Source organism: Lonchura striata, chromosome 6 (genome assembly GCF_046129695.1).
Source record: "Lonchura striata isolate bLonStr1 chromosome 6, bLonStr1.mat, whole genome shotgun sequence".
Lineage (NCBI taxonomy): Eukaryota > Metazoa > Chordata > Aves > Passeriformes > Estrildidae > Lonchura > Lonchura striata.
Genome location: NC_134608.1, coordinates 44,212,806 through 44,236,448, shown reverse-complemented (window position 1 = coordinate 44,236,448; position 23,643 = coordinate 44,212,806). Strand labels below are relative to the sequence as shown.

General features: G+C 43.7%; 1 protein-coding gene across 5 annotated transcripts; it reads left to right on the top strand.

The window, feature by feature from the left end:
- The first annotated feature begins 2,546 nt into the window (after positions 1-2,546).
- Positions 2,547-22,838, top strand: C6H11orf24 (chromosome 6 C11orf24 homolog). 5 transcript variants are annotated; one of them, XM_021555128.3, is made up of 6 exons: positions 2,547-2,679; positions 3,423-3,540; positions 6,924-7,020; positions 18,532-18,770; positions 19,785-19,901; positions 21,048-22,838. In XM_021555128.3, the coding sequence occupies exons 4-6, from the start codon at positions 18,614-18,616 to the stop codon at positions 22,190-22,192; spliced, it is 1,419 nt and encodes a 472-aa protein (XP_021410803.2). In that variant the 5' UTR covers positions 2,547-2,679; positions 3,423-3,540; positions 6,924-7,020; positions 18,532-18,613; the 3' UTR covers positions 22,193-22,838. The 5 variants fall into 5 exon arrangements, with proteins under 5 accessions (XP_021410803.2, XP_021410804.2, XP_021410802.2 ...); XM_021555129.3 differs by having other exon boundaries at positions 2,668-2,683; XM_021555127.3 differs by lacking the exon at positions 2,547-2,679 and adding an exon at positions 2,725-2,864.
- The last annotated feature ends 805 nt before the right edge of the window (positions 22,839-23,643 follow it).

Genomic DNA, 23,643 nt, shown 5'->3' with positions numbered 1-23,643 from the left:
ACTATTCCTCAATTTGCATTAACTGGCTACGTTTATTTGAATAGTCCAGAAGAGCAAATATTTCTCATTCAAATCACCATCTGTTCTCAAAACAGAAAAGTGTTTTCTTAAACACAGATCTGCCTTTTGGACTCCAACTCAGACAGTGCAAAGTCCCTGAATAGGTTAATGTCTGTGACACAGCTGGACTATACTGAAGCCACTGTGTTTCAACTAATATCCTAAAATCTCCTTTCCTGCATCACCAGCCCAAAACCCTTTGATAGCATTTTGTTATATCCCATAATCTCTACTCTCCTGACAATCTGGAATAAATGCAAACCAACTGAAAGCTCATTTATATTCTATGAAAACCTGCTATTGCAAGCATGTCTTAGCACCCTGGCTTTTCACACAAGAGATGTAAAGTTGCAAAGATCCCTAAACACTTCAAGATTGTCCTCTGGCTGTCTCAAACAAAACAGCCCAACTCACTTTCTCCATGCATCGTAGGGAGACAGGCGAGTGAGGGCACGTTCATGGCATCCCATTCTCTCTGGCTGCGCGATAACAGCTTTTTTTCAGTGCCTCTACTTTCCCATTCTGCATCTGGACTTCTCTATGGGCATTTTTTTTTCTCCTGGGACTGTTTTTCCCAGAAATGTGCTTGTTTTCCCCTGCACCAACCCTAAGGGCCACATGCCCTTGTGCTTTGCTCGACAGCTTCACAATATTTCCTCCACCATTGTGCTTGGTCCTGCCAGAAAATCTGTTCTACAGCAGACAGTCCTCCTCCCCCCTTAAACTGTCTCTTCTAATTCTATTACATTGCAGAGCTTCCTTCTCCCTTCCTCCTCCTCTGGAAAGGAAGGCAGGGAATATTCAGTAAATGCTAGCATCCTACATGAATGATGGAATGATATATCTATACAATGTATACAGACAGACATGCTTTAAATGGACTACTTAATGCCAACTTTGCATTTTGTCTATTTTTAATTAACTGATGGACCAGGGTTTCAGCTCCTCCGCCTCCTCCTCCTCACTGCTCATTTTGAAAAGCAAATTTCTGTGTTCTAAAATTACATTGGGACGTGTGAATGATTTTGGCATCACTTTTATCTACAGCCAGATTAGCAGTAGCAGACAAATCCATACATGACTTGAAGGAACAAGAATTTCTTCCTCACCTGTTTGATGGTAGAATTACTATGTGAAGCATCTCACAGTCTGGACATCTGTGTCTGTGTGCACAAGGCTGGTTTCTGCACATTTTTTGATTACCCTTTTTTCATATCATCACAGAATGGTTTCAGTTGGAAGAGATCTTAAAGATCACCCAGATCCCACCCCCATGTCATTGACAGAGACACCTTCCACTAGACAAAGTTGCTCAGGGCTCCATCCAGCCTGGCCTTGAACACAGAGAGGGATGGAGCATCCACAGCTTCTCTGGGAGAACTGATCCAGTGACTCACCACCTCCACAGTAAAGAATTTCTTCCAGTGTCTAATGCCTCTCTGGGCAATCTGGAAATAACCCAAAGGAGCTGAATTCAGGAGACCCTGTGCTTGCTCAGGAATGGGCACGCATGGTTTCTTAAGTCCTGCACCCTACACCATCTCGGGGAGCCAGCTCCACACGTCAGAGTGCAGCTCAGATATTTATATCATGTATTTGTCTGTATACACGTGAGCAGTACATGTTCTAGAAATTATTCAAAGCTCTGTTGCTGGTAGGGTTTGTCCCAAGCAGCAGGGGGCTGCTGATGTGCAAACTTTTGCCATAGATAGCGACACTAAAAACAACAAAATGATCATTGAAGAGCTGATTTCTGGCCTTCGATTTAGTATTTATTTCAGCAGCATTCTCGTTTACTCAATGCTGAGGGCAGTGGACTGGCATGTCCGTAGAGCAGACCTGCACACTGCAGGGGTTATACGAGAACAGTTGTGTCTGGATTATGGTGGAATGTGTGTTTCTCATACTCCGGGACAGCAAGATGCTGTTAGCCAGTGTAATTATATATGTATATGTATATTTTTTTTCCTCCCTGCTGGGTGGTGATAACGAACCATAGAGTGGTTTGGGTTGGAAGGGGCTTTAAAGCTCGTCCAGCTGCAGCCCCGCTGCCACGGGCAGGGGCACCTCCCGGCAGACCAGGCTGCTCAGAGCCGCTGCAGCCGCAGGACGGGTCGGCATCAGCGGGAGCTTTGCCAAGGCCGCTCCCGCCGCTGTGCCGCCACCGCAGCCGGAAGGCAGCCCGGTGCGAGCACGGCTCCTCGCCGCTGTGCGCCAGGCAGAACTGCGGAGACACCCCGGCAGCGTTAAGCCGCGGCAATTCACACACAGCCCCCCGCCCCGGGCCCGCGGCGCCCGTCACTTCCGCGGGCAGCGCCCGGCCCTGCCCCGCGGCCTTCCCGCGGCCTTCCCGGGGCCTTCCCGGGGCCTTCCCGCGGCCTTCCCGGGGCCTTCCCGGGGCGGCCGGGCGGGGCGGGGCTCGCGGGGCCGGGCCAATGGAGCGCGGAGGGGCGGGGCCCGGCCGTGGCATGTGGCGGGGCCGCGGGGCTCCGGCGCTCCTGTCCGTCCCTTCCCGTCGCGGGGCTCTCCCTGCCTCTCCCTGCCCGCGGGGCCGCGCCAGCGCCGGCCGAGCGCCTCTCCCGCCCCGGGGCCGCCTTCTCCGCCGGGCCCCGCCACGTCGTGAGTTGCGGGCGGGCGGTGATCCTCTGGGCCTGAGGGGCGCGCTGCCGGCGGGCGGCCGTGCCGGGGTCGTGCCGGGCGGGCGAGCAGCCGCGAGCGGGGAGCGGCCGCTCGGCAGCCGTTCCCGGGAGCCGCCACATAAAGTTGCGGGCACACTGTGGCACGAGTTGGGAATAAATTTTGCAGTAAGTTGCAGCCCTCCCCCCGCGGCAGCGGAGGCTGCGGGCTGTGAGCCTTGTCGGGGTTTTGTTAGCGGGGAGGCGGGAGCGGGGAGAGCGGGGTTTCATCGCGGGGAGGGGGTGATTGACTCAGCAAGTAACTCCCGCCGGAGTATGGCATTTTTAGGCCCTACGGACCACCTCAAAGATCCGGTGTCTGTGGGGGTCGCCACCCTTAGGCACGGCATCACCGATATATAAATATATCGTGTGTCCGAATAAATGATGTTGAGTGTCTGCGAGTGAGGTTGCCCTGGTAAGTGGCGTCCTGTGGTATGGCACTGAAATGTTTTTCAGTTTATCCTACCTGAAGTACAGGTTTTCAGAAGATTTGACTGTACCCTGTGCGATGTTAGCAAGGTGTCAGCTGGAGTCCAGGAAGTGGCAGGAAGAATAAACACTGTTTTTTGACAAGGCTCTCAAATATGGCATTCTCTGGGGATATCCCCTTGCAGTGAATCGTCTCCTGGTGGATTCTGCAAATCCTTTAACTTTCCCCTCTGTCTCCTGAACTTTGTTTTCTAGGATTGGGAAAAGAAACTCCTGTCGCAGGATCAAGTAATGTGCCTTGGTGTCCTACATGTTAGCTGACTGAATCCCTGCCAGACTTGGTCATGCAACACCACTGCTGTTTCCTGATAAAGTGAGTTATCTGACTGCTTACTGGAGGGACAAACCCAACAAATCCTCCCCACCTTAAGACAGATTGCTGTGTACTTTTGATGAGCAATGTAAATTTGTTGATAGTGAACATCTGGTGCCCTTTAGTCCTCAGAGGGTTTATGACTGAATGGTAGCTTTGAAGAGTAGGCTACAGGATGCAGATTGATGCAATGTCTCTGTTTCAAAAGTACATGTATTAATCTAATGTATCTACCATAATCAACCACTACTATGCATATTAATGCAGTCCATTATGTGATAATGGATAGTTTAAGAGAAAACCATCAATTTTTATTAGCTTTCATGTCTGTACTAGATTTGTACATGTGTTGGGTGTGTTTTCTGCTTGATTCTGGCTTTTATGTATATATAATGCAGGCATACACACATGTATTGTTTTAGTACTTTTTTGGAAGAAATTCCAGTCTACATGTCTCTTAACATGTTGGTGAGGACATCTTTATTTTTTGTTTTTAATTGAGAATTCCCCGCTGGATTTATAAACCCATCTGCCAGGAAACAGACTTTGCATCTGGTTAGCTATTATTGAAATTCTTATTGGCACATCCATACAATGTGAAGCCTCTGCCTTCTAAGGCAAGTCTCCTGGCACAGGCTTTTTGAAGGCTACGGGAGTAATTTGCAAGCAAAATTTCAAGCTTTGGTGATGAAAAACTTCAATGCTGAAGACCTGGTGATTAAAATGTTTGGATGTATACAATGGGTTAGAGGAAATGTGCTAGCAGGCTTTTCACTAGTATGTTACTGGCTAAATTTTCAAGTGAGAGTGTTGCAGGGACACTAAGGAACGGAGATGTTTGTGCATGGGAAAGCTGGAGGAAAAAGCAGTCAATTCACCAGGACTTGCAGGTAGTTCCTCAGCTGCTATGCATTGCAGATCAGTGACAACCCACAGCAGCTGGCCATTTGTCCTTGTTTCAATTGGGGTGGGATGCTTTTCTGAAGGAGGTGTCTGTACCTATGTACACAACTGGTTCAAAGTTCATTAGTGAGGTACACAAAATGCCCTTCCCACCCTGTCCAACACAGTAATTGTAGTGTGAACCCCTATGGGTTGTGCTGAGCCAGCAGCCAGACCAGATGACCTTTGACTTTTTTTCCTCCTGCCCTTAAAAGGACTGGGAGGGCAGTATCCCTGCTGTGTGTGCTGTTGCTGGATGCCATCTAACACTGTGTGCTCTGGCTCAGCAAGGCTGGTTCCCTTCCCAGCTTCCAGCCTGTTCTGCAGGTGTAGTCCATTGTCATACACCACATGTCAATGGCACCCAGCCTGGGTGTGGGAAGGGCTCCCAGAAGGCTGTTGACTTGGTTGATAGTGGAGCCAAGAAGTTCTGTGAAATAAACTGCTGTTGAGCCCTCTCTTGCTTGATGGTAGCAAGCATTTGATGTGTTCATTCCTCCAGTCATTTCTGGTTTCCTTCTTACAGCTTAGACGGGGGGGAGTTACTGAAGGAGTTGTGAATTGGCAGCTGGAGTCTATGGATGCTTCTGGCACTGCAGGGACAGTGACAATGCTGAAAATTAGTGCAGGCAGCACCTGGTTGTGCTTTTTGGGTTCACAGCTCTTTCAGCTTTTGAGTGCTGGCAATCCAAGAGAGTCCCCATGCAGGTGAGATGCTCAGGATGCTTGTGGGGCAGCAATTCATTCAGGAAAGGACAGCTTATCTCCTCCACGGTATGGAGACTCCCTTCTTGAAGGAATGTCTGCATTGACATTTCTGCATGTGCCTGTGAACAACTTGTCCAATGAAAGTAAGTAGCAAGAACTGCAGAGGTGGGCTCTAATGCTCAGTGGAGCCACATGACTGTTTTGCTGGTGTGTAAAGTAGCATTTGGCTGCTTGCTGTTTTGCTGTCTGGCTTGTGCATTGCTTTGGTTCTGTAGATGAAAACCTTGCATTTAGCTGAGGGCTCTGCTTTGCTGTTCTTGTGATTTCACTGGAATGAGGTTTCCTCAGGGCAGTTTTGAATGTCCATCACCATAGATGCCAAAATGTCTGAGGGTCTTCTATTTCCTTTGCTGGCTTTATTTTTCTTTGCTGTTCTGGGCACAGCCTCCTCAAGGCTCAGACCTTGGGTTTTAGTGCTGAGAGGTAGCTGTGCTGCTGCACTGGCACCAGGGTGGTGCTGTGTAGTGCTGTCGGACTGGATGGGACTGGAACCCTGTCTCCAGTGGTGGCATTGCTGTGGTAGGAAGGCTGGTCTTCAGACAACCTTTGCAGAATGTGAGGTCTGGAATGACAGTGTGTGGGTCTGCATTCTTCATCATGTCCTTTCCTCCTGTTGAACATAACTTGTCAACCATTTGGAAAACATGCTGGGTGCTTGTTTGGTTGGTTGCTTTCTTCCAAGACTATGTGATGAAAAGAAAGGAGCAGAAGGCAAAGAGCCAGGGATAAGGGTATTTGTTTATTTGTGGCCAGCTGGACTGTCCCCCAGGGTAGCAGGGCCCACAGTACATTTGTACATTTTGCACCTGCGTGAGGAACCAGCTGGTCCCCCATTTGAGCAGGAAGTTTGGCCTGTGCTGGCAGTGTGGGTTGCAGGGGTGTGCCTGGATTATCTCTGTGCATCACCACAGCTCCTGGCACCTTTGCTTGTGGAGACTCAGCTGGGCTGTGTCCCCTAAAGGACAGCTAAATTGTGTTCTGCAGATGTGGCCATGGGGTGTCCAAGCCCCCACAGCTACCTGTGTTATTCCCTAAGTACACAGAGAAGGAAGGTGAGGTGGTCTGTGTACAAGAGCCTTTTCATTAACTTACTGAGACATTCAGCAAGTCCCCTTCACTGCTTCTGCTAACAATGACTGTTCAGGAGGGCATTGGGACTGCCTTCCCTGGCTCCACCTGACTCTGACTTGGTGCCAAGCCCAGAGAACTACTTATGCAATAGTCCAGCAAAGCATGTCAGTATATATTTCTCATGTGTCCCACTGTCCTGATTTCAGATTTGTTAAAAATAAAAAAAAGGGATGAAGGAGAGTGGCTGATAAAATTTGTGTTGAATTTTACATGTATGTTTGTGTTGGATTTATATTTGTTTGGCTTGAGGAGACTTTGCTGCACTTTAACTAAATCTGTTTTTAAATCCATTTAAGTTAAACTGCTACTACAGCTAGTGTGTGGAGACCAGGATGAAATCTCATTAATTTTAATAGGATTAAGCATGTTCTTTTGCTGAGTCTTCTGCTCTATCTTTTTTATGTTTGGCTTTTCTATATAGAAAGTAGGATAAACTTTTCCACTCTTCCACCTCTTTGTGAAAATGCTTTGACAGGCTCACAGAAATGTCTCTCTAGTTGCATACAATAACATTTTACACATTTTTTTTCCTATGCTTTCAGCTGTAGTCCTACTGTATCCAGGCTTTTATTGGCTTTTGCTTTCCCTAAAGGCACACTAATTCCTGACAGCAAGAAAACAGTTACAAGTGTTTGCATGGTAAGTTTCTACACTCAAAATCATTATTTTTGCTTTTGGTCTCTCTGCATAGATTTGAAACTGCTGTAAAACAAGCCAATTAGTAGAGAGAAACTCTGTAGAAAGTCAGCAGGGACTGAGCATGTGCAGATGGATGAGGGCAAAATTAATCTTTGTTCAACAACTAGGAATAAATTGAAGTACAGGAAATAAAGGTAGAAGTGGTCTAAATGCAAACTGGTTGAAGGGTAATATTTGGGATCTGTCTAAGATTAAACAACCATTAACTGGAGAGGAGGCTGCTTTATGCATTTGTGTTACCTCTTTACTTCCACATTTCTCAGTGTACATCATGCCCTGAATATAATTATTGATATAGGAATTTGATTTGTTTGTAGTTTATGTTATAGGAACACTCCTCTTCCCTCTCTCCATCTGAAAAGACAAATCCCACAGCAGGTATTTCTGGATGTTCCTGAGATGCTCCTAATGACACACTTACTACATATGTGCTTTCATAGGAAAAGCTGACTGTCTTGTAGCTGTACACTAAGCTGGATTTCAAGAGACTTGATTTACATTTTCACTTCCACCTCTGATTAGTTCCTCCTGTAGCTATACACAAATGACTCAGTCTCACACCCCTTTTCCCACCCTGTGAGATAAGGGAGGGTTGATCTACCTTGCTTCTGCTCTGCTCTTTTGAACTGATGCCCTGTTGTAGTATGGACTAACCCATGTTACAAAGGTTTGGCTTGTGTTTTTGTGTCAGCAAAACTCCTCTATAACATCAGTCCTTTTGATGAAGCTTTACATCATCGGTGTGTTGTCTTGCTGGCAGTAGCATCTAGATTGAAACTCCTGTATCTAATTAAAAAAGGAGAACATGGTGGGGAAAAAAGCATTCCGGGTTTTTTTCTGGAAGATAAACAGAGATCAGCTTTTTAAGGGGGTTAAAGATGGGAAATTCTGACAGGTGAGAAATGCCCAGTGATACCTTCAAGTTCTCAATGTGTAAGCAAAGAGCACTTATTCTCATCATAAAAAGGGTAGGCTTGGAAGGGACCTTAAATATCATCTAGTTCCAAACCCCCTGCCATGGGCAGAGATGATCAGGTTGCTCAGGGCTCCTTCCAGCCTGGCCTTGGACATTTTCAGGGAAGGGGTATCTACAGCTTCACTGAGGAACCTGTGCCAGTGCTTCACCACCCTCACAGTGAAGAATTAATTCCTAGCATCTAATCTAAATCTCTCCTTGTCCTGTCACTTTCTTCCCCTGTAAAATGTCCATCTCCCTCTTTTTTATATGCCCCCTTCAAGTACTGCAAGAACATAGTGAGGTCTCCCCAGAATCTTTTCTTCTCCATTCTGAACAACTCTCTTAGCCTGTCTTCATAGGAGATGTGCTGGACACAGCACTCCAGGTGAGGTTTCACCAGAGCACAGTAGAGAGGCACAATTCCCTCCCTTGACCTACTGACCATGCTGCTGTTGATGCAGCCTAGGCTTTCTAGGCTGTAAACATGCATTGCTGAAATATAAATTATATCTTCATCTATGATGATGATTTTTAAGGGATTGCCAGCAGTTTATATTTGCCTTGTGGCAGTGGCAGGACCCATGTGTTGTGGCTATAATGATCATCTCTGAGGTGGCTGGAGGAGGCATGTGCTGTGGCAGAAATGCATTGCTGACAGTGTCTGGGCTATCCCTGACTCCACTGGGCACATTTTGGGTGGTGTAGCCAGCAAGGGAATGCAGTATCATGAGCCTGCCAGTAGCTACTCAACTAAATTCTGTGCAGGTCTCAGGTTCCACAGGTTCTGTTAGACTTACTGTCACATATGAAGTTAAACATGGGCTTTGTGTGTTTGAAGAATTACTGCCCAAGACAGATATGCTAATGTGGAAACAGCTGATAGTGTTCTTCGGGGATAGTTGCTTGAGTTTGAGAAGCGTGTGGCCTGGTCTGAGCTCTAATGCAGATGGCTTTTGTTACCAAATGACTTGGTAAGCAAAAGCAGGAAGTTGTGTTGGTTTACTGTTTAGCAAGTAGCTTTTGACTGAATCCCGTGTATTCATAGATTCCCATTTGTTGTTTTCTGTCCACTGCAAAGGGAGCAAGGATTTCTAGGCTTTGCAAATCTTGTAATGTAGAGAAGCTGGATATATATTGATTACATGAATCCATCCTCTTAAGGAATATCTGAATGAAAGACTTTAAAAATAAAATATAAACAGAAAATGGTGGTGAGTTGGGGGATTTTGGTTGCCTTTTTTTTCCTGCAGGTTTTGGCAATATTAGTAAGCAGTTTCTTTCTGGGTGGTATGTTCTGCACTTGGTCTTTGACCCCTCTGAAAGTGAAAACACATGTAATGCAAACTGTGGAGTAGGCAGCCTGCCCCCCTGGGAGCTGACTGAAATCAAACCCCTCTACTGAATGAGCTCTTAAGTTATTGCATGTCTTGGGACAAATTTGTTTGCTGTAAATCAGTAAGATAACACCTGCAGAGGTCCCTTCTGGAGTTAAAAGGCATGCTCCAAAATTGTGATGAACAGCTGACTCAGGCATTCACATTTACAGTTGCTTCTTAGGAATATGCAGTGAATGCCATCCAGTGAACATAGGACTATAACACAGGATTTCATACAGAGATTCATCTGCATAAAAGATATCTGGGTGAAGGAAAGAATTTGTAAATAAAAGACAGGGACAAATTCATTTCAGTGTTTTCTCTCATCTCCAGCAATGTTACTGCTGTGGGGAAGTGCTTTAAAAAGCAAAGACTGAAATGGTGGGCATGCAGTTTAAATGGCTAGAGATTGTTTGATTTTTGTAGATGTTAATATGCATCTGCATAGGTAGAGAGTTTTCTGTCTTGACTTAGAGGTGCTAGAGAATTTGTTAAATCTTCTTCAGATGGCTGTCAGAAAAAAAAGGCATATAAACCCAAAACTAACTCCTAAATCCTCAACACATGATCCTCACTGCAGTGCAGTTTTTCTGCTCTGCTGTCAGCTTGGGCAGATTTATCTCATGATATTATTCCAGGCAATTGAAGTGAAAGTGCCCTTCTTCATTACATCCCAAAAGGATGCTGATTCTAAACTGCCCAAAATAGAGAAGAAGCCCGAAGAGGATACCTGGAGTTTTCTCTGATCTCTTCTGGAAGCTTTCAGATTTCTGGATGGTTTTAAGAAGCAAACACACTTCTCAGCAGTTGACAGTTGTGGTGCCAAACATGCCATTGTGTCATTCTGAGATTCCTGACATTCTGTAGAGATGACTCTGCTGTTTATAGGGCAGTTCTTGGTTTACTGCAGACTGCAGCTTTTGAGGAAAGCAGCATTGGTACCACTTCATCTTGTGTTCTGAGGCAGCTTACTGGTGGGGTTTAGCCCTCTGCTTCATTACAATTGGACAGAAGCAAGAGCAGCTGAGAGGGCAGGGGCAGGTTTATGGGTTTGAGGTCCCCACAACCAGCTGATGGGACTCTTCAGCCTTCACGCTGGATGTGTTAGTCTGGTCTCTAGTTCTGAGGGTCCTAAACTTGGTTTAAAGGATGAGGCTGAAGAAGTGTTGTACCTCAGTGCTGACTGCCTGGGTTCTAACTTTTCTGCATTTATAGCCATTTCCCATTCCAGTCTTGCAGAGTCTCTAGCAGCAAACAATTTGAAACAAAATGCGTTGTTTGATAGGTAGAAGTGCATGTTAATTCAAGTGTGAATTCTTTAATTCTTGGCACATATTTTGTTTTGTATCTGATTTCATTCAGTCACAGTCTGTTCCACCTGTTGATTCCTGACCTACAATGGTGTTCTGCTGCTCTGATGATATTGGACAGGTTTGTACTGGAGTACACTGGAGCTGAAGTCCTCAGAACACCAGTCAGAAGCAAGCAGTGAGAGTTACTGCTTGTACTGTGGTTATCACATCCTTGTCCTTTTCCTTATTTTTCTTGTCTGAGCTTGGACAACCTCTCCTGGGGAAACTCTTGGCCTAGGTAATGAGTATATGGTGAGCTCATCTTTGAACCAGGGTGAAATCAGGGTCTGTCTTGTTGGTAGTTTGGCTTTTCTAGTTCACTATTCCCCTCATTAGAGGATTGGGGAATCTTTGGCATAAAATCAATAGCCAGAAGTTTCTAATAGGTTTAGTCTTCCTGCTACTTCTAGGTCACAGCTTCTGGAGAAGTAAGAATAACCTTGTGGTTTTGTTACAAGTTCAGGTATTAAAATTTGAGAGAGAGGTTTCAAGTTTGGTTTTTTTTTTCTTTTTTTTGTTGCTGTACTGCTGAGCAAAAATTGAAGACTGATATTAACACAGAGGTATCTGAGATGGCTTCTGAAAATATCTGTATTTATAACTCCATCTGTCCAGTCAAATGCAGAACACTTTTCACATTGGTGAATGGTACCAGTTAAAGTGATGTTTGTGGTAATTGTAATCTCTGTAGATGCCCATGGCATTCAGGTGACCCCCTGGAATACTTTTAGAGTACAGCTGCTGCCCTGCTGGTTTGTAGGAGATGAGAGCCGAGAGCTGGGCTGAGGCACTTCTGCAGATGCTGCCTTGGCAGCTCATGAGGGTAAGGAGAGGGAGGATATTTTTCCTCTAGGTTCTGATAACAGGTTTAAATTCAGATTTGTGCATGACCTGAAGACTTGCTGGCTAAGAAGAACCTGCCACAGGGAAGATCAGCAAGGATGAGGAGAGCTGCTACTGCATTTGATTCTTTCTTTGTTTGGAAAAAAATAGATTTGGCTAAGCTTTCCTACCCACCCTGCCCTATGATTTCCACACTTTTCAAGCTCTCAAAATCACAAAGCATGTGCCAACAAACTTTATTTGGTATCACTGTAAGTGTATTCCTGGCTTGGAGACTTTACGAAGAATCTCTTCTTTGTCCTAACATATGTATGGTGAAAACCTCCCCAGTGTCATATTGCATTGAGATAAGCTGCAGTGTCTTTTTGCTGCATCTCACTTGGGAGACTCCACATGAAACTACCTTTGTTTTTAAACCTGAGTTGTTTGCTTAAATAAGGGAAACCCATAATCTAGGAGCCTTCAGGTTGTTTTGCTTGTGAAGATAACTGGAGGTGAAGCCACATATGTTTGGATTTTTTTATTAAAATTTATGTTAATTTTCCATATTTCAGGATATGCACAAAGATAGGGAAACATTTTTGACTTTCTTCCAGTTGTTTTAGGGCTGAGCAGACATTCCCTTTCACTTGTAGCACTGGGGTTGTGTTTTTGCTGTTTCCAGGCTCTCTGAACTTTTCCTAAGTTTCTGAACTCCCATGATTTTGCCTGATGCTTTTGTAATATAAAGTGACATTTTTGCTGTGTGTAAGCCTGCTGAAAACCATGGACAGGCTTAAATACCTGAGTAAAGTTGCAGAACCTTGTGTTCTGGATGGAGGTATATCCTGTGTTTCCACTGGCCTAAAATTAGTATTTCAGCTACATGAACCTACAGAAGAGCATAATGGTTTCTCAGAATTGTCTAGAGTGGAAGACAGCATTTCAGTGAAACTTGAATTGGTGTGGATTGCCAGGTACCTGCTGACCGTAGTAAAATTCTGCGGGGCAGGAGATGGATGGGTGACCAGACTTCAACACACTGGCACTTGCTCCAGAGGTAACACTTGGTTATTTGTACTTTCAGCCTGAAGTCATTGCTTGCTAAGTCTCTGTTAGCTCCACATGTGTCAATTTTGGATTCAGTAGCACCTCAGGCACAGTTTATTTCTGTGCATGTGGAATGTGCTGGTCCCATCCCTCAGCAAGCGTGAAGCACCTGCACTGCAGAGTACCTGCTGCTGCAGTCACTTAGAGGAACCAGTGTCGGGAGCTGCCTTTTACCCTTCTTGATGAACTTTGCTCTCTGTTAGTTCAAGGGCTGCAGAGTTCATGTGGGAGCCCACTGGGATGGTTCCTTTGAGGGTCTTGTTGAAAGCTGGTTAATTTGAAACACATGGTGTGAAATGCCCTGCATGTGATCTCCAGTTCCCATGAGACAGCAACACGTCTGAAAACTTCTATCTGCTTCGGGTGCAGACCAGACTAGGGAAGGTTGCAGTTGAGCCGTAGTACATATTTTTATTGCTTAAAAGTATTTTTGTTGACAGATTTATTGTTCAGTCACAGCTTTATGCAGTTAGCTTTTGGCAGCTTGCTTTTCTGTATATTAAAACTAGATTGTTTCAGATATTTCAAAACAAGGCACATTTTCATAAATCAAATGGCTGTCTGATCATTTTTCACAGGAAAAATGTTTTGCTGAGTAGTACTTCTCAGCATCAGAACTGCAGCACATGGCACTAATATGAGTGAGAAAGGATGATGGATGGGTGGTCCTGGTTTGGGAATTTTAGGCTTTAACATTTCTTTCTTCAGAGGCAAAGCATGATGGCCATGAATAGTGGCAGTGTGGATTGTCCTCAACTGTATAAGCTGTCTGCCTGGTGCCCTGAGAGAGGAACCAAGTGGGCAACCAAGGAACTGAGAGATGGAGATTGCCTACCCAAGAAAGTTACTGAAAAGCTGCAAAACTGCTCCTACCAGCTTTACCAAAGGAATGTAATGGCTCTAAAGCTGCTGTTCAGAGAATCGTGTAATTTCATCTGGTCATATTAGGCTGACATTGAGTCAGCCTCATGTGCCTTGGTGTTGCCTCTTCTGTCTCCAAATCTATCTACATGTGCATCTTCAGTCTTGGAGAGAAGCTTGTGAAGTAAATGCATCTGAGGATTGCAGTGCAGGTTCCCTGTCTCCTGTATTCTTGCCTCGATTTATGAAATGAGATGTGCTTGCCTTAGCAAAATCTGGTTTAATTCTGTTTTTCCAAAGAGAAATGTTGCACTTGTTCAGACAGCTGACATGTCAAGTGTTCGTCAGCAAATGCAAGTGGGAAACAAGCCTTATGCCTTCTCAGTTTGATGGGAGAAGTAGCATTGTTGTCTGCAAAAGGTATTCCACCCTGTTATCCCTGCTTTGTTGTTATACTGAAGATAGAAGATTTCTTTGCAACTCTGACCTTATTTCATACCTAGTTCCTGCACACTTCAGTCTGAATTTTGAGGCAATGCCTATTGGCTGTTCAGTGACAGCTCAAAGGAGCATGTGTTGTCCTAAATTATTTGCTTTGCACACTTTGTACGTGTGATCTCTAACACCCACATTCCCTCTTTTTGTGGTTTTTTTTGGTCTAATTCCATATCTCTTCACCCTGGTGCAGTCACTGCGTGCACCTTGCAGCTGCTTAACCAGGAACAGCTGAGGCTGCTGAGTGGGGGGCGTGGAGGCAAGGGATTTGTGTTCCATGGGCTTCTCTCTGCTTTTGCAACATCATCCCAATTATTGTTCTTTGAAATAATGATTTTTTTTTTTTTCATTTGTATGAGTTCCTTGGCTTAAGCACTGTGAGATCAGCAAGAAGTGAGGAACTCTTCTGAAACCCAGCAGGCAGTGCCCTCTGGGTATGCGTGTGTATTGCAAAGTCATCAGTCATTCAGTTGTTGACTCGAAGTTATTCTGGTTTGCCAGCATGCTTATTCCCTGCTGAGTTACAGCCACAGATAACAAAAGTGAACTTTGTATTTTTCAGAGTGTAGTTTTTTTCCCAGATTTTATTTGCTGTCTTTTGGGGTTTGGTTTTGCTTTGGTTTGGCTTTTCCTTGAGGATGTTCTATAGGTGGAGAATGTAGTGCTTGAGAAGTGAATTTTGCCCCAGTTTCTCAAAATTACTTCTGAGGAGAACAGTAGCAGTCATTGCTTGCACTGTGTTGTCCAGATGGATCAACATGGTTTGGACAAGAAGGTTTAGTGTTGTTTTGGATCTAGATGCAGGGGGTGGGTGCTCAAAGGCCTCTCTGAGTACAGACGGAGCCATGTGGGACTGGCTGGAAGTATGACAGGAAGTCTGAAATACTTATCACAAGATTATTGATTGTGATATCAGAGGGCAGCTGTTAAGTTGGGAAAAGTGATCTGCAAGTCATTGTAATTCCTGTTCTGGATGAATGGAATTGGCTAAGATAGAAGAGGCCAAAAAACCCCACACCTCTAGCTGGAGCTTCTAATATTTAATACAGCATCACAAGCCTCATCTGTCGTGCATTAAGGTATGGCTGCAACTGGTTATCCTCTCGCTGGTCTTGGAAAGGAGCTGTTTGCTTGTCTGTGCATTGTGTTTGTCTGCTTCACACACTCGCTCTGCAGTCTGCAAAGGGATTTTTATAGTTGGCTAAAGGATGTTGAAAAGTGTTTTAAGCTTGTGATCTTGTATTGAGTCCCTATGGGAGGGGTAGTGCCAGTTGGTCTCTGAGGAGACCATGTTTAGGGAGAGGCAAAGGGGGGACAAATCTCTTGTGCATGAGCTTGGCATGTCTCCCCAAACCAATGCTGACCTAATCCAGAAAGGCTGCCAGGTACTTTGGAAGAGGTGAGAGTAATTTTCTGGGGTTTTGTTTTGCTCTGCATTTGTTAGAGTTAAGTGGAACCAAAGTCAGCTGTGATGATAATGACTTCTAGTGAATTGAGGTGATTGGGGATACAAAGCATCTCTGCATAGGGGATGCATGTTTATGCAACAGCTTCTAGCTACTTTTGGAAGATTTTTGCAAGATCTTTGGATCTTACAAATATATGTAGTTCTTGGGATGGTTGAGATTAATATTTTATTTTTTCTAATAAATTTGTTCTAATTAATCCTGAGATTTTAATTATAATAATAATGATAGTATTTATTTATAGCTATAATCCTGTTATATTTGCAGTTTCAAAATGCCATGCAAGATGTTTATTCTTTGAAGGTGGTTATTATAATTTCAAAATTATTACTAAAGGTATGAAAAAAAACTTCTATAATAAATGTTTAGTGTTTGTATTTGTTGCTTTTATTTGTTACTAGTTTATTTAAAACGGTGTATGTGTACCTTATTATGTGGGTAATTCATTCTCAGGGTCACTTCTTAGGTTGTAAAATAATGTTTCTCATAAACTCTTACCTTGAAAAGGGACATAAGCTGCACTCTTTAAAATGTGAAATACATTAAGGATGCTTTTTTTCCTTTTATGTTTGTGGGTTAAGTATTTTCTGAATCTCTGCTATGACCTGTGAACTTTTCATAAGTGCACTTACTTTGTCCCTGTGTGGTAGGAATGCAGGTTGCCAGACAGTGCTCTGAAGCACCTGTAGTGTCTTTGAGAGAACCCAATTCACTTGCTTTAAGTTGAAGGATTTGGGGTTTAAAGGAAGTCCTTGCTGTCTGCTCTAGGAAAATCTCTTGTGGGCAGAATATTTAATTTTTTTCCCTTGCTTTCCCCCTTGATCCCAGGCTTATCCACTGCAGCTTTCAATGGTTAATCTACAACATATGTGAAGAGTGACAGTAAGAGTGTGGTGAAGGTTGAGATAAACTTGTAAAACTGCCTTGCAGTTTGGGGCAGTGGGAGAAGTACTGGAAATTGGCCTGGCTGAACAACACAAATTATTATTGCCAATTCCCTGACAAGAATGTGAGGCTGCTTTCCTGAGTAGCCAGTGCTGGTGTAGCATGTTGCAAAGGCTGTGCTGGTATTGCACAGGTCATCTCCTCTCCTGTCCTGATACTTTCATCTGTGCTAAGGTGCAGGTGGAAGCAGTGATAAGGAAAGAGCAAAGTCAGTCTGTGCTGTGCTTGCATAGTGTGTAATGGGAGAGAGGCCCTGGTGGAGCTGGGCACCCGGCGTAGTCGCTGGTACGTAGGACTAGATGGGGCTGCTGAGCTGCCTTTCCCTGCCAAGACTTCTGTTCTCGGGTCAGATTTAGAAATATTTCCAGCTGCCAGGTGAGATGACACAGGCTTGAACTTCTGGCTGCACTGAGAAACCTGCTTGCACAAAATGAGCCTGATGCTGTGCACACCTGCTCCAGGGAGAAAGCTGCAGAGCGGGTGCAAGGGCCCTTCAGTCATTTTGGGCTTCCCATCTCTCTGGGAGAGCAGAAGATCTAAAAATCCTCCATCTGTTTTCAACAGGTAAAATAACTCTTTTTACTAGAATAAATAGGCAGGAAGAAGACTCTTGAGATCCTCAGGGAACTTGAAGGTTGGCTAGGAAAACTGAATTTGAGGCACTGCACTTTAGTATCAGGTTTTGTCCCCATCTTTGGCTATTTGATGGTCCAGTGTAGACCTGTGTATTGCGTGTCCTCTGAGAAGTTTGGGGAAGCTGTTTCTATTTCATCCCTTTACAGATAGGGTGGTTTTGAAGCTAAAACTCTGTTGCCCTGTTTGGGGCTTTAGGATATAGCAGAAGGAAAAATTGGAAGCAGGAGTTTAATGGTACAAAGCATCAAAATATTGCAATCTGAGTCACAGGTAACAAACATTATTTGGGGCTTTTATGGAGGAGAAATAGCTCTTAGATTCTTAAACTCCCAAGCATGGTTGAAACTGAGACTTCTAGCCTGGATGGCTAAATTAGGGTCTTACGCATATTACTGAGGATTGTTGGGTGTTCTTCACTGTGGTATTTATACCATTCACACATACTGCTCATTCTGTGTTGTGAACTGCCTTTGCAGTCATCACATCCATCTCAGAGATGTCACACAAAGCTGAATCTTAACACTCTTTGAAGGCTGTCACATTTCTCTTCGTAATTTCAGGATGGTGACTAAAGCTTGCTTTACTGATGAGGAGGAGGATTGCCCTTAAAAATTACTTGGGGAAGAGGCTTACAATAGGTCTAGTTCAGACTGAAATGTTTGGAAGTTGATACAAAGCTCCAAAAACCTCAGAACCAAGAGGATAAATCCAGATAGAAACTACTAATCTGCTTGGATATCAGTGGGAGCTGTTTCAGTGTCTTCAGTGATGAAAGCCCCTCCATTTGGTCAAAATTACATGCGTACATTAATAATGAAGGAAATACATTTTCTGTTGTTATATGTGGGGAAATGAAGGCTTACTGTGGGTGTGAATATTCTTCAGTAACAGCTGTGTCTGTGTAATGTCTTGGAAGACCAGAAGTAGTAGTTTTTGCTTGTTTTCAATCAAAATTTCTTTGAGCTTTTTTTAATGAGCAAGTAAACTAAAGCAGAAATCAACCTTGGTTCCTTGGTTTTGACTGACTGGGTGTAAAGGCAAGGCCAGGACTGTAGCTCCCCTTATTATCAGTGTGCTCAAACTGGTGAAAACCCTTCTGCTGAGCCTGGGTACAACATTATTAATTGCCTCAGAATGAGTCCAAAGACATCATATCTGTGCTGCCACATGCTTCTGGGCTTTGAGATTGACTTTGTACACTTGGCTTTTTGACTTAAGCATTTCCATTGGGATGTGAAAGAAGGAGAGCAAAGTACCTTTTCCAAAGAAGGAGCCTCTCTGGGAAGTTGGGAAAGATCTTTACTCCTCCTGCCTCTGAGCCCTAGCTTGTTTGTGATGTGTAATGATACTTGCCTGCCTTTTGTATGTTTTTATTTTCCATTCCTGCTCATAGGGATATAAATTGTTCTTTGTTTTTTTTTTTTTAATAGGTATATTGCAGTGGATCTGAAGTTGATATAAGAGAGAATTTCTTCTGGGAAGAGAAGCTTCCCTGTAAGGCCAACCCTGAAGATGTGGACTGCCATTGTGTTCTTCCTGCTGATTTCCATCTGTATATGTGAACACAGGTTTTCTGTCCTGAAAAGGAGAGGAGTCCATGTAGTGCAAATAAACAGACTTACAAGTGAAGAGCAATGCAGGCGGGCTTGTCAGAGCTCAGGAGCTTCAGGTGAGGTTCTTGTCCCTTGGATGGAATTCCAGCTGCATTTTCAGCTCCTTGAAGGTCTCTGCTGCTCCTTTGACTTTCTTTTTTCAATTCCAGTTGTTTACAGGCATTTACAGTTACAGCTGCTATGTGTGGTGCTGAATAACTTCTGACAGCTTTGGTTAAATTGAATCCAGGACAACTGCTTCCCAGGGCCCTTCAAGCTTCCATAGGAAACAGCATGTGCTGTTGGTGTGCATTGATGGCGTGCAAAGTGTTAGGTCACTTGAATTGAAGAAATTATTCCCTGCTGCCAGATGTTTTGCAAGTGAGCAGTGCTGTTATAGACAGCTGCACTAGAATGAGCAGTCTTTGCTCCCTTTTATTTGTGTATGTTTTTTGCCTCAGAAGAAACCACTTTGTCCTGCAACCAAGCACAAGGGTTAAATCTGTTGAGGTAAAAGCCTTCTCACTACCTCTGTCTTCACAAAGAATTAAACTTCTAAAAGAGTCTTATAGTTGTCCTTTTGAAGGTCCCAACCTTGTCTAGCCAGATGAGAAAACTTGTAGCTCCTACAAAAAGCTGGTGATGCTGTGGTAAAGAAGAGACCTTGGCTCAGGTGGATTAATAACTGACATTCAAATGGTTAGGAACTTAATAAAGATGCTGGTTTAATTGGTCATTTTCCTCATTAAGACATATAGATGAATTTACCAGGTCCTAACTGTAGTGCACTTTGTCCCTGTCTGGGTGAGTGAATTGCTGTTGTCAGGAATTGCTGATACCAGAAGACAAACAGGTGGGTAGGTTACATTGGCAATATTGTTTTCATTGGCTTTCTTTGTTTGTTTTCATTAAGGCTGAGTCAGAATCCTTTAAGGCCAGACCTTCTAGATATTGTCTGGTTTGGGCTTTATTTTTTTGGTTGTGTTTTTTTTATGTCTTTTTTTTTTTTTTTCTTAATTCTTTAATTAGAGTGCCAAAGCAATGCCTTTGGTATCCTGTGTGCAGCAATCCATTTTCTCTGCTGTTTTCAGGGAGCCATGACTGTAATTGGTCTGTGCCCTACCAGAATCACTGCCTCCTCCTGCAGTGTCACCAGCTGAGTGTGTGCCAGAATGCTGGAGAACAAGACATCAAAGACCTGCTTGCAGGTAAAACCCTGTTTCAGCCTTCTGGGAAATCAGTTTCCTGATTCTTTTGCTTTAAATGCCTACATTTAACCCCTGATAGGCTTTCAGCTGAGGAAGATGGGCTCTGAAATGCCTGCAGGGTGATTCTGTAGGTACAGTTCATTGGAATAACTGTTTCATTTTGTCCTAGGGACTCTGGCACTTGCATGAGTGCATGATGTGTCTTTGAATAGCTTTTGTAACACTGAGTAACAGTTTGTCTCCATGTTGAAGACATCATTCATTCAAGCCATTTGCACACCACACGCTGTCCTAGTGAAAATAAAGGCATAACAGATGTATTTATATCTTTTTTTTTTCAGAGAAAGGAAAATGTCCTGGCATTGTTTTTCTCTCAGATTGCCAGGGTTTTGTTCCAGAGTCAACAGACTGCTTCTTTAATCAGAGCAGCAATTGCTCATGGTGACTTTCCAGTGCCAGAGTATTCAGTTTTAATAAAGTGACACAATAACAAAATGGAGCTTATTTATAATTGGGAAATCAATCTTCTAAAGTTTGTTTCAAGAGTTCACTGTACCCAAGTTTAAAAAAAGTTTGTTCATGGTTCTTTGGGCAAAGGTTTCTCTGCAATATAACAACTGGACTTGTGATAAGCAGATGGGGTTTATGTCACTATAAATCTAGCTCACTTAGTTGTGAAGGAAATTATCCTGATGTATGAAGGTGTAAGTACAAATTTCTGTTCAGTTTTGACAAGTGAAAATTACAAATCTAGGCACAAAGGCTTTGTCGATGATGTGTAACTTTGAAAGCATGAGTTTTCTTCTCAGGAGCTGACATTTGTAAGACTGCTCCCATTGATGCTGTGCTCCGCATTGTAGCTCTCTACTTCATTACTCCCCTTTTGTGAAATTAACTCCCTGGCTGGGCAAATATGAGAGGTCTGTGCTAGAAAAAAACAAACCAAAAAACCTCAAAGGGATTATGTGCAATAAAGGCTGGGGGTCTTTAATTTTCATGTTCTTGCTGAATTCAGGACAGATCTATTCCACTTGTACTGTGTGTACTGCAGAATATGTGTTCTGGTTTGCATGTTGGGGGTTGAGATTAGATTTGATCTTGAAATTTTTTATTCTTACAAAAGTAATTTGTTTTGTCTTTTGGAAGAAATTGTCAGCAGCAAATGGGAGCCAGCCCTGTTTCACCACCAGAGCCATCCCCAGAAAACTCAGAGGATGCTGAATGCACAGATTGACCAACACAGTGCAGAAAACACGTTTTCTTTAATTGCTCAGACTCATAATATTCATTTGAGGCATTTTCCTGGGGTTGAGAAGAGAGATGTCACAATAAGAACAAGAAAACTACTTGCAAGCAATGCTATCACCACTGCCCCTGCTATAACAACAAACATTACAAATGCAACTTTGTCTACCACTTACAAAGCACCTACCAAAGCCCCAGACAGCTCTGGAGGTTCTGATACCTTTACTACAGCCATGTCATCCAGTGACTTTTCTCCCCCTCATGGTAACATCTCTGCTCCTGTTTCCAGCAATGTCACCCAGATGGTGACGACCAGCCAAAGATTAGGAAGTAGTAGCTCTGTCCCAGTATTGTCCCCCACTTCTGCTCCCCTCACTGCTACTTCTGAAGGAGGTACCCAAGCACAGCAGCCTAGGCTGGGTACCACCAGCAGCAATGCTCCTCACCCTGACAGTCACACCCGTGCTGGAGATGACCTGAAGACACTGACCACAACACTGAGCACCCCCATCCTGCAGGATGCAGGAACGTCTTCCCGTGCTTCCACGCATGCAACGGCACCCATCCCAACAGAGAGCTCTCACTCTGTGAATCCAGTGCATGCTGGCACATCACCAGAGCTAAAGCCAGAGGCAAATACATCCACAGCATCCTTGAATGAATCGGCTTCTCCTCTGGGCTCTACAAGAGGTGCCATGGTTTTAACTACAACCTCTACAGTAGCAACTACGACTGAACATGGGCTAAAGTCAACATCTGATGTCTTTTCAACAGCCATGGCTCCAACAGATGCAGCCAAAACAACAGCTTTGGGCCTCACAGAAACTCAGCACACAGACAACGAGTATATTCTCATTGCTGCCGAGCCCCTGACTCAGTACTTAGTGGATGAAAGTTCACTACTTGCAGTGCTTTTAGTTGGTACATTCTTTTTCTTAACTGTTATAGTTCTTTTCCTCCTGCAGGCCTATGAGAGCTACAAGAAGAAAGATTACACACAAGTGGATTACCTGATCAATGGAATGTATGTGGACTCAGAGATGTGAAGAGGTGGGGATGAATAGTAGGCAAGAGGTGGAAAGGAGATTCAAAGTCTGCATGACTTGTTTTTCCTTTCTGTCTGCCTATAACACAAACTGAAAGTGCTTCCAAATTTACTTCTAGTGCAATTGAGGAGAAATGCCATGTACTGTATTAAAAAAAAATAATAATTTTTTATTCAATTGTGCAACAGGTTGCTGTAAAACCATAAAAATAATAATTTTTAACATTTTCATAATGCACAGTAACTTTGGCCATTATAATTCATTGTAAAGCAAATCTAACAAGGTGTAAGTTGCCATCCTCTGAAAATGCTATAGTGCTTTTCAGCTGTTTACAGTGCAGGTTGTTTCATTGGTTTCATGTGTGCTCCTCTGAAAACAGAGCAAAGGATGCTGTCACCTTTTGTGAAGTGCTCCCAAATAGCCAGATGAGAATTGTGGAGTACTGTTGCAACAGGGGACTTTTCATCCAGTGTGTGTCATATTTCAGTGTGCTTCTTGCTTATGAAGAGGTCTGTTTACAAGGTATTGTAAACTCTGTTTACTGCTAACCCAAGGTATCTTTTCACCACGGAGTGGATTACTGTGCCTCTGCACTTAAATGATCTTATTTTTATATTCAGTTAATAAATGGGGCCCTGGAAGGGCATATCTTGTTGTGTTTCTCATTTCATTGCTGTCCCTGCCAGTTCAGAAGCAAGCAAATGGGCTTTTGGGGCTTAAGTAAATTAGCTCCACTTCAGTATTCCAAGTGTGGGGGCTTTGAAGACCTTGCTGAAAGCTTGGACATGTCACAGAAGATACTGATCATCTTCCTGAGTACTGCTTCTATAATTTAAAACCATTATGCTGTCAGTCTCCCAGGTATGCAGACCCACTTACTGCTTGTTATCTTTCATACTTGGAGCATTGGCCTCTGTTTTGATTTTTCTTTTGAGTTTAGGACCAGCACAGTGGTGTTAGTATTATAGAAACTTAATTGCACATGCAGTTGCAACTTGGCTCCCAAGATCTGCAGCTGATTGAATGAGTAGAAAACACTTGATTTTTAGGCAAGTATTTTTCAGTGATTAGTGCATCTTGTTTGGATGAAACATAAATACCAATAGCAAAGTGCTGAATTGAGGTGTGTTGGGTGTTTTTGTAACCATACTGACAGCTTGTCTCTCACTTTGAATTAGTTGGCTCTTCTTTAATTTAGATTGCATGTAATCTTGAGTGAGAATTGATAATAAGCAAACCCCAGAATCTGAGCTGCTGAGTTCCAGTTTGATTATTTATTCAAGTTTTTGGGCTGTTTAGAATTTGGAGGGAGCCTTTACCCTGGAAAAGGCTGCTTTGTAGACAACTTCGTTGTCAGTTGAGAGTGCTGTGAAAACAGCTGCAGAGAGCACAAGCAGCAATACAGCCAAGGCGTTGTTTGAACAAAATAGGCTGGAGAGATTTTCCTGAGT

Bases quoted from the DNA above. Each gene is read 5' to 3' on its own strand.
- C6H11orf24 (XM_021555128.3), top strand. From the start codon at position 18,614: ATGTGGACTGCCATTGTGTTCTTCCTGCTGATTTCCATCTGTATATGT. The intron at 18,771-19,784 runs GTGAGGTTCTTG...TGCTGTTTTCAG, and splicing joins TCAGAGCTCAGGAGCTTCAG to GGAGCCATGACTGTAATTGG. The intron at 19,902-21,047 runs GTAAAACCCTGT...GTCTTTTGGAAG, and splicing joins CATCAAAGACCTGCTTGCAG to AAATTGTCAGCAGCAAATGG.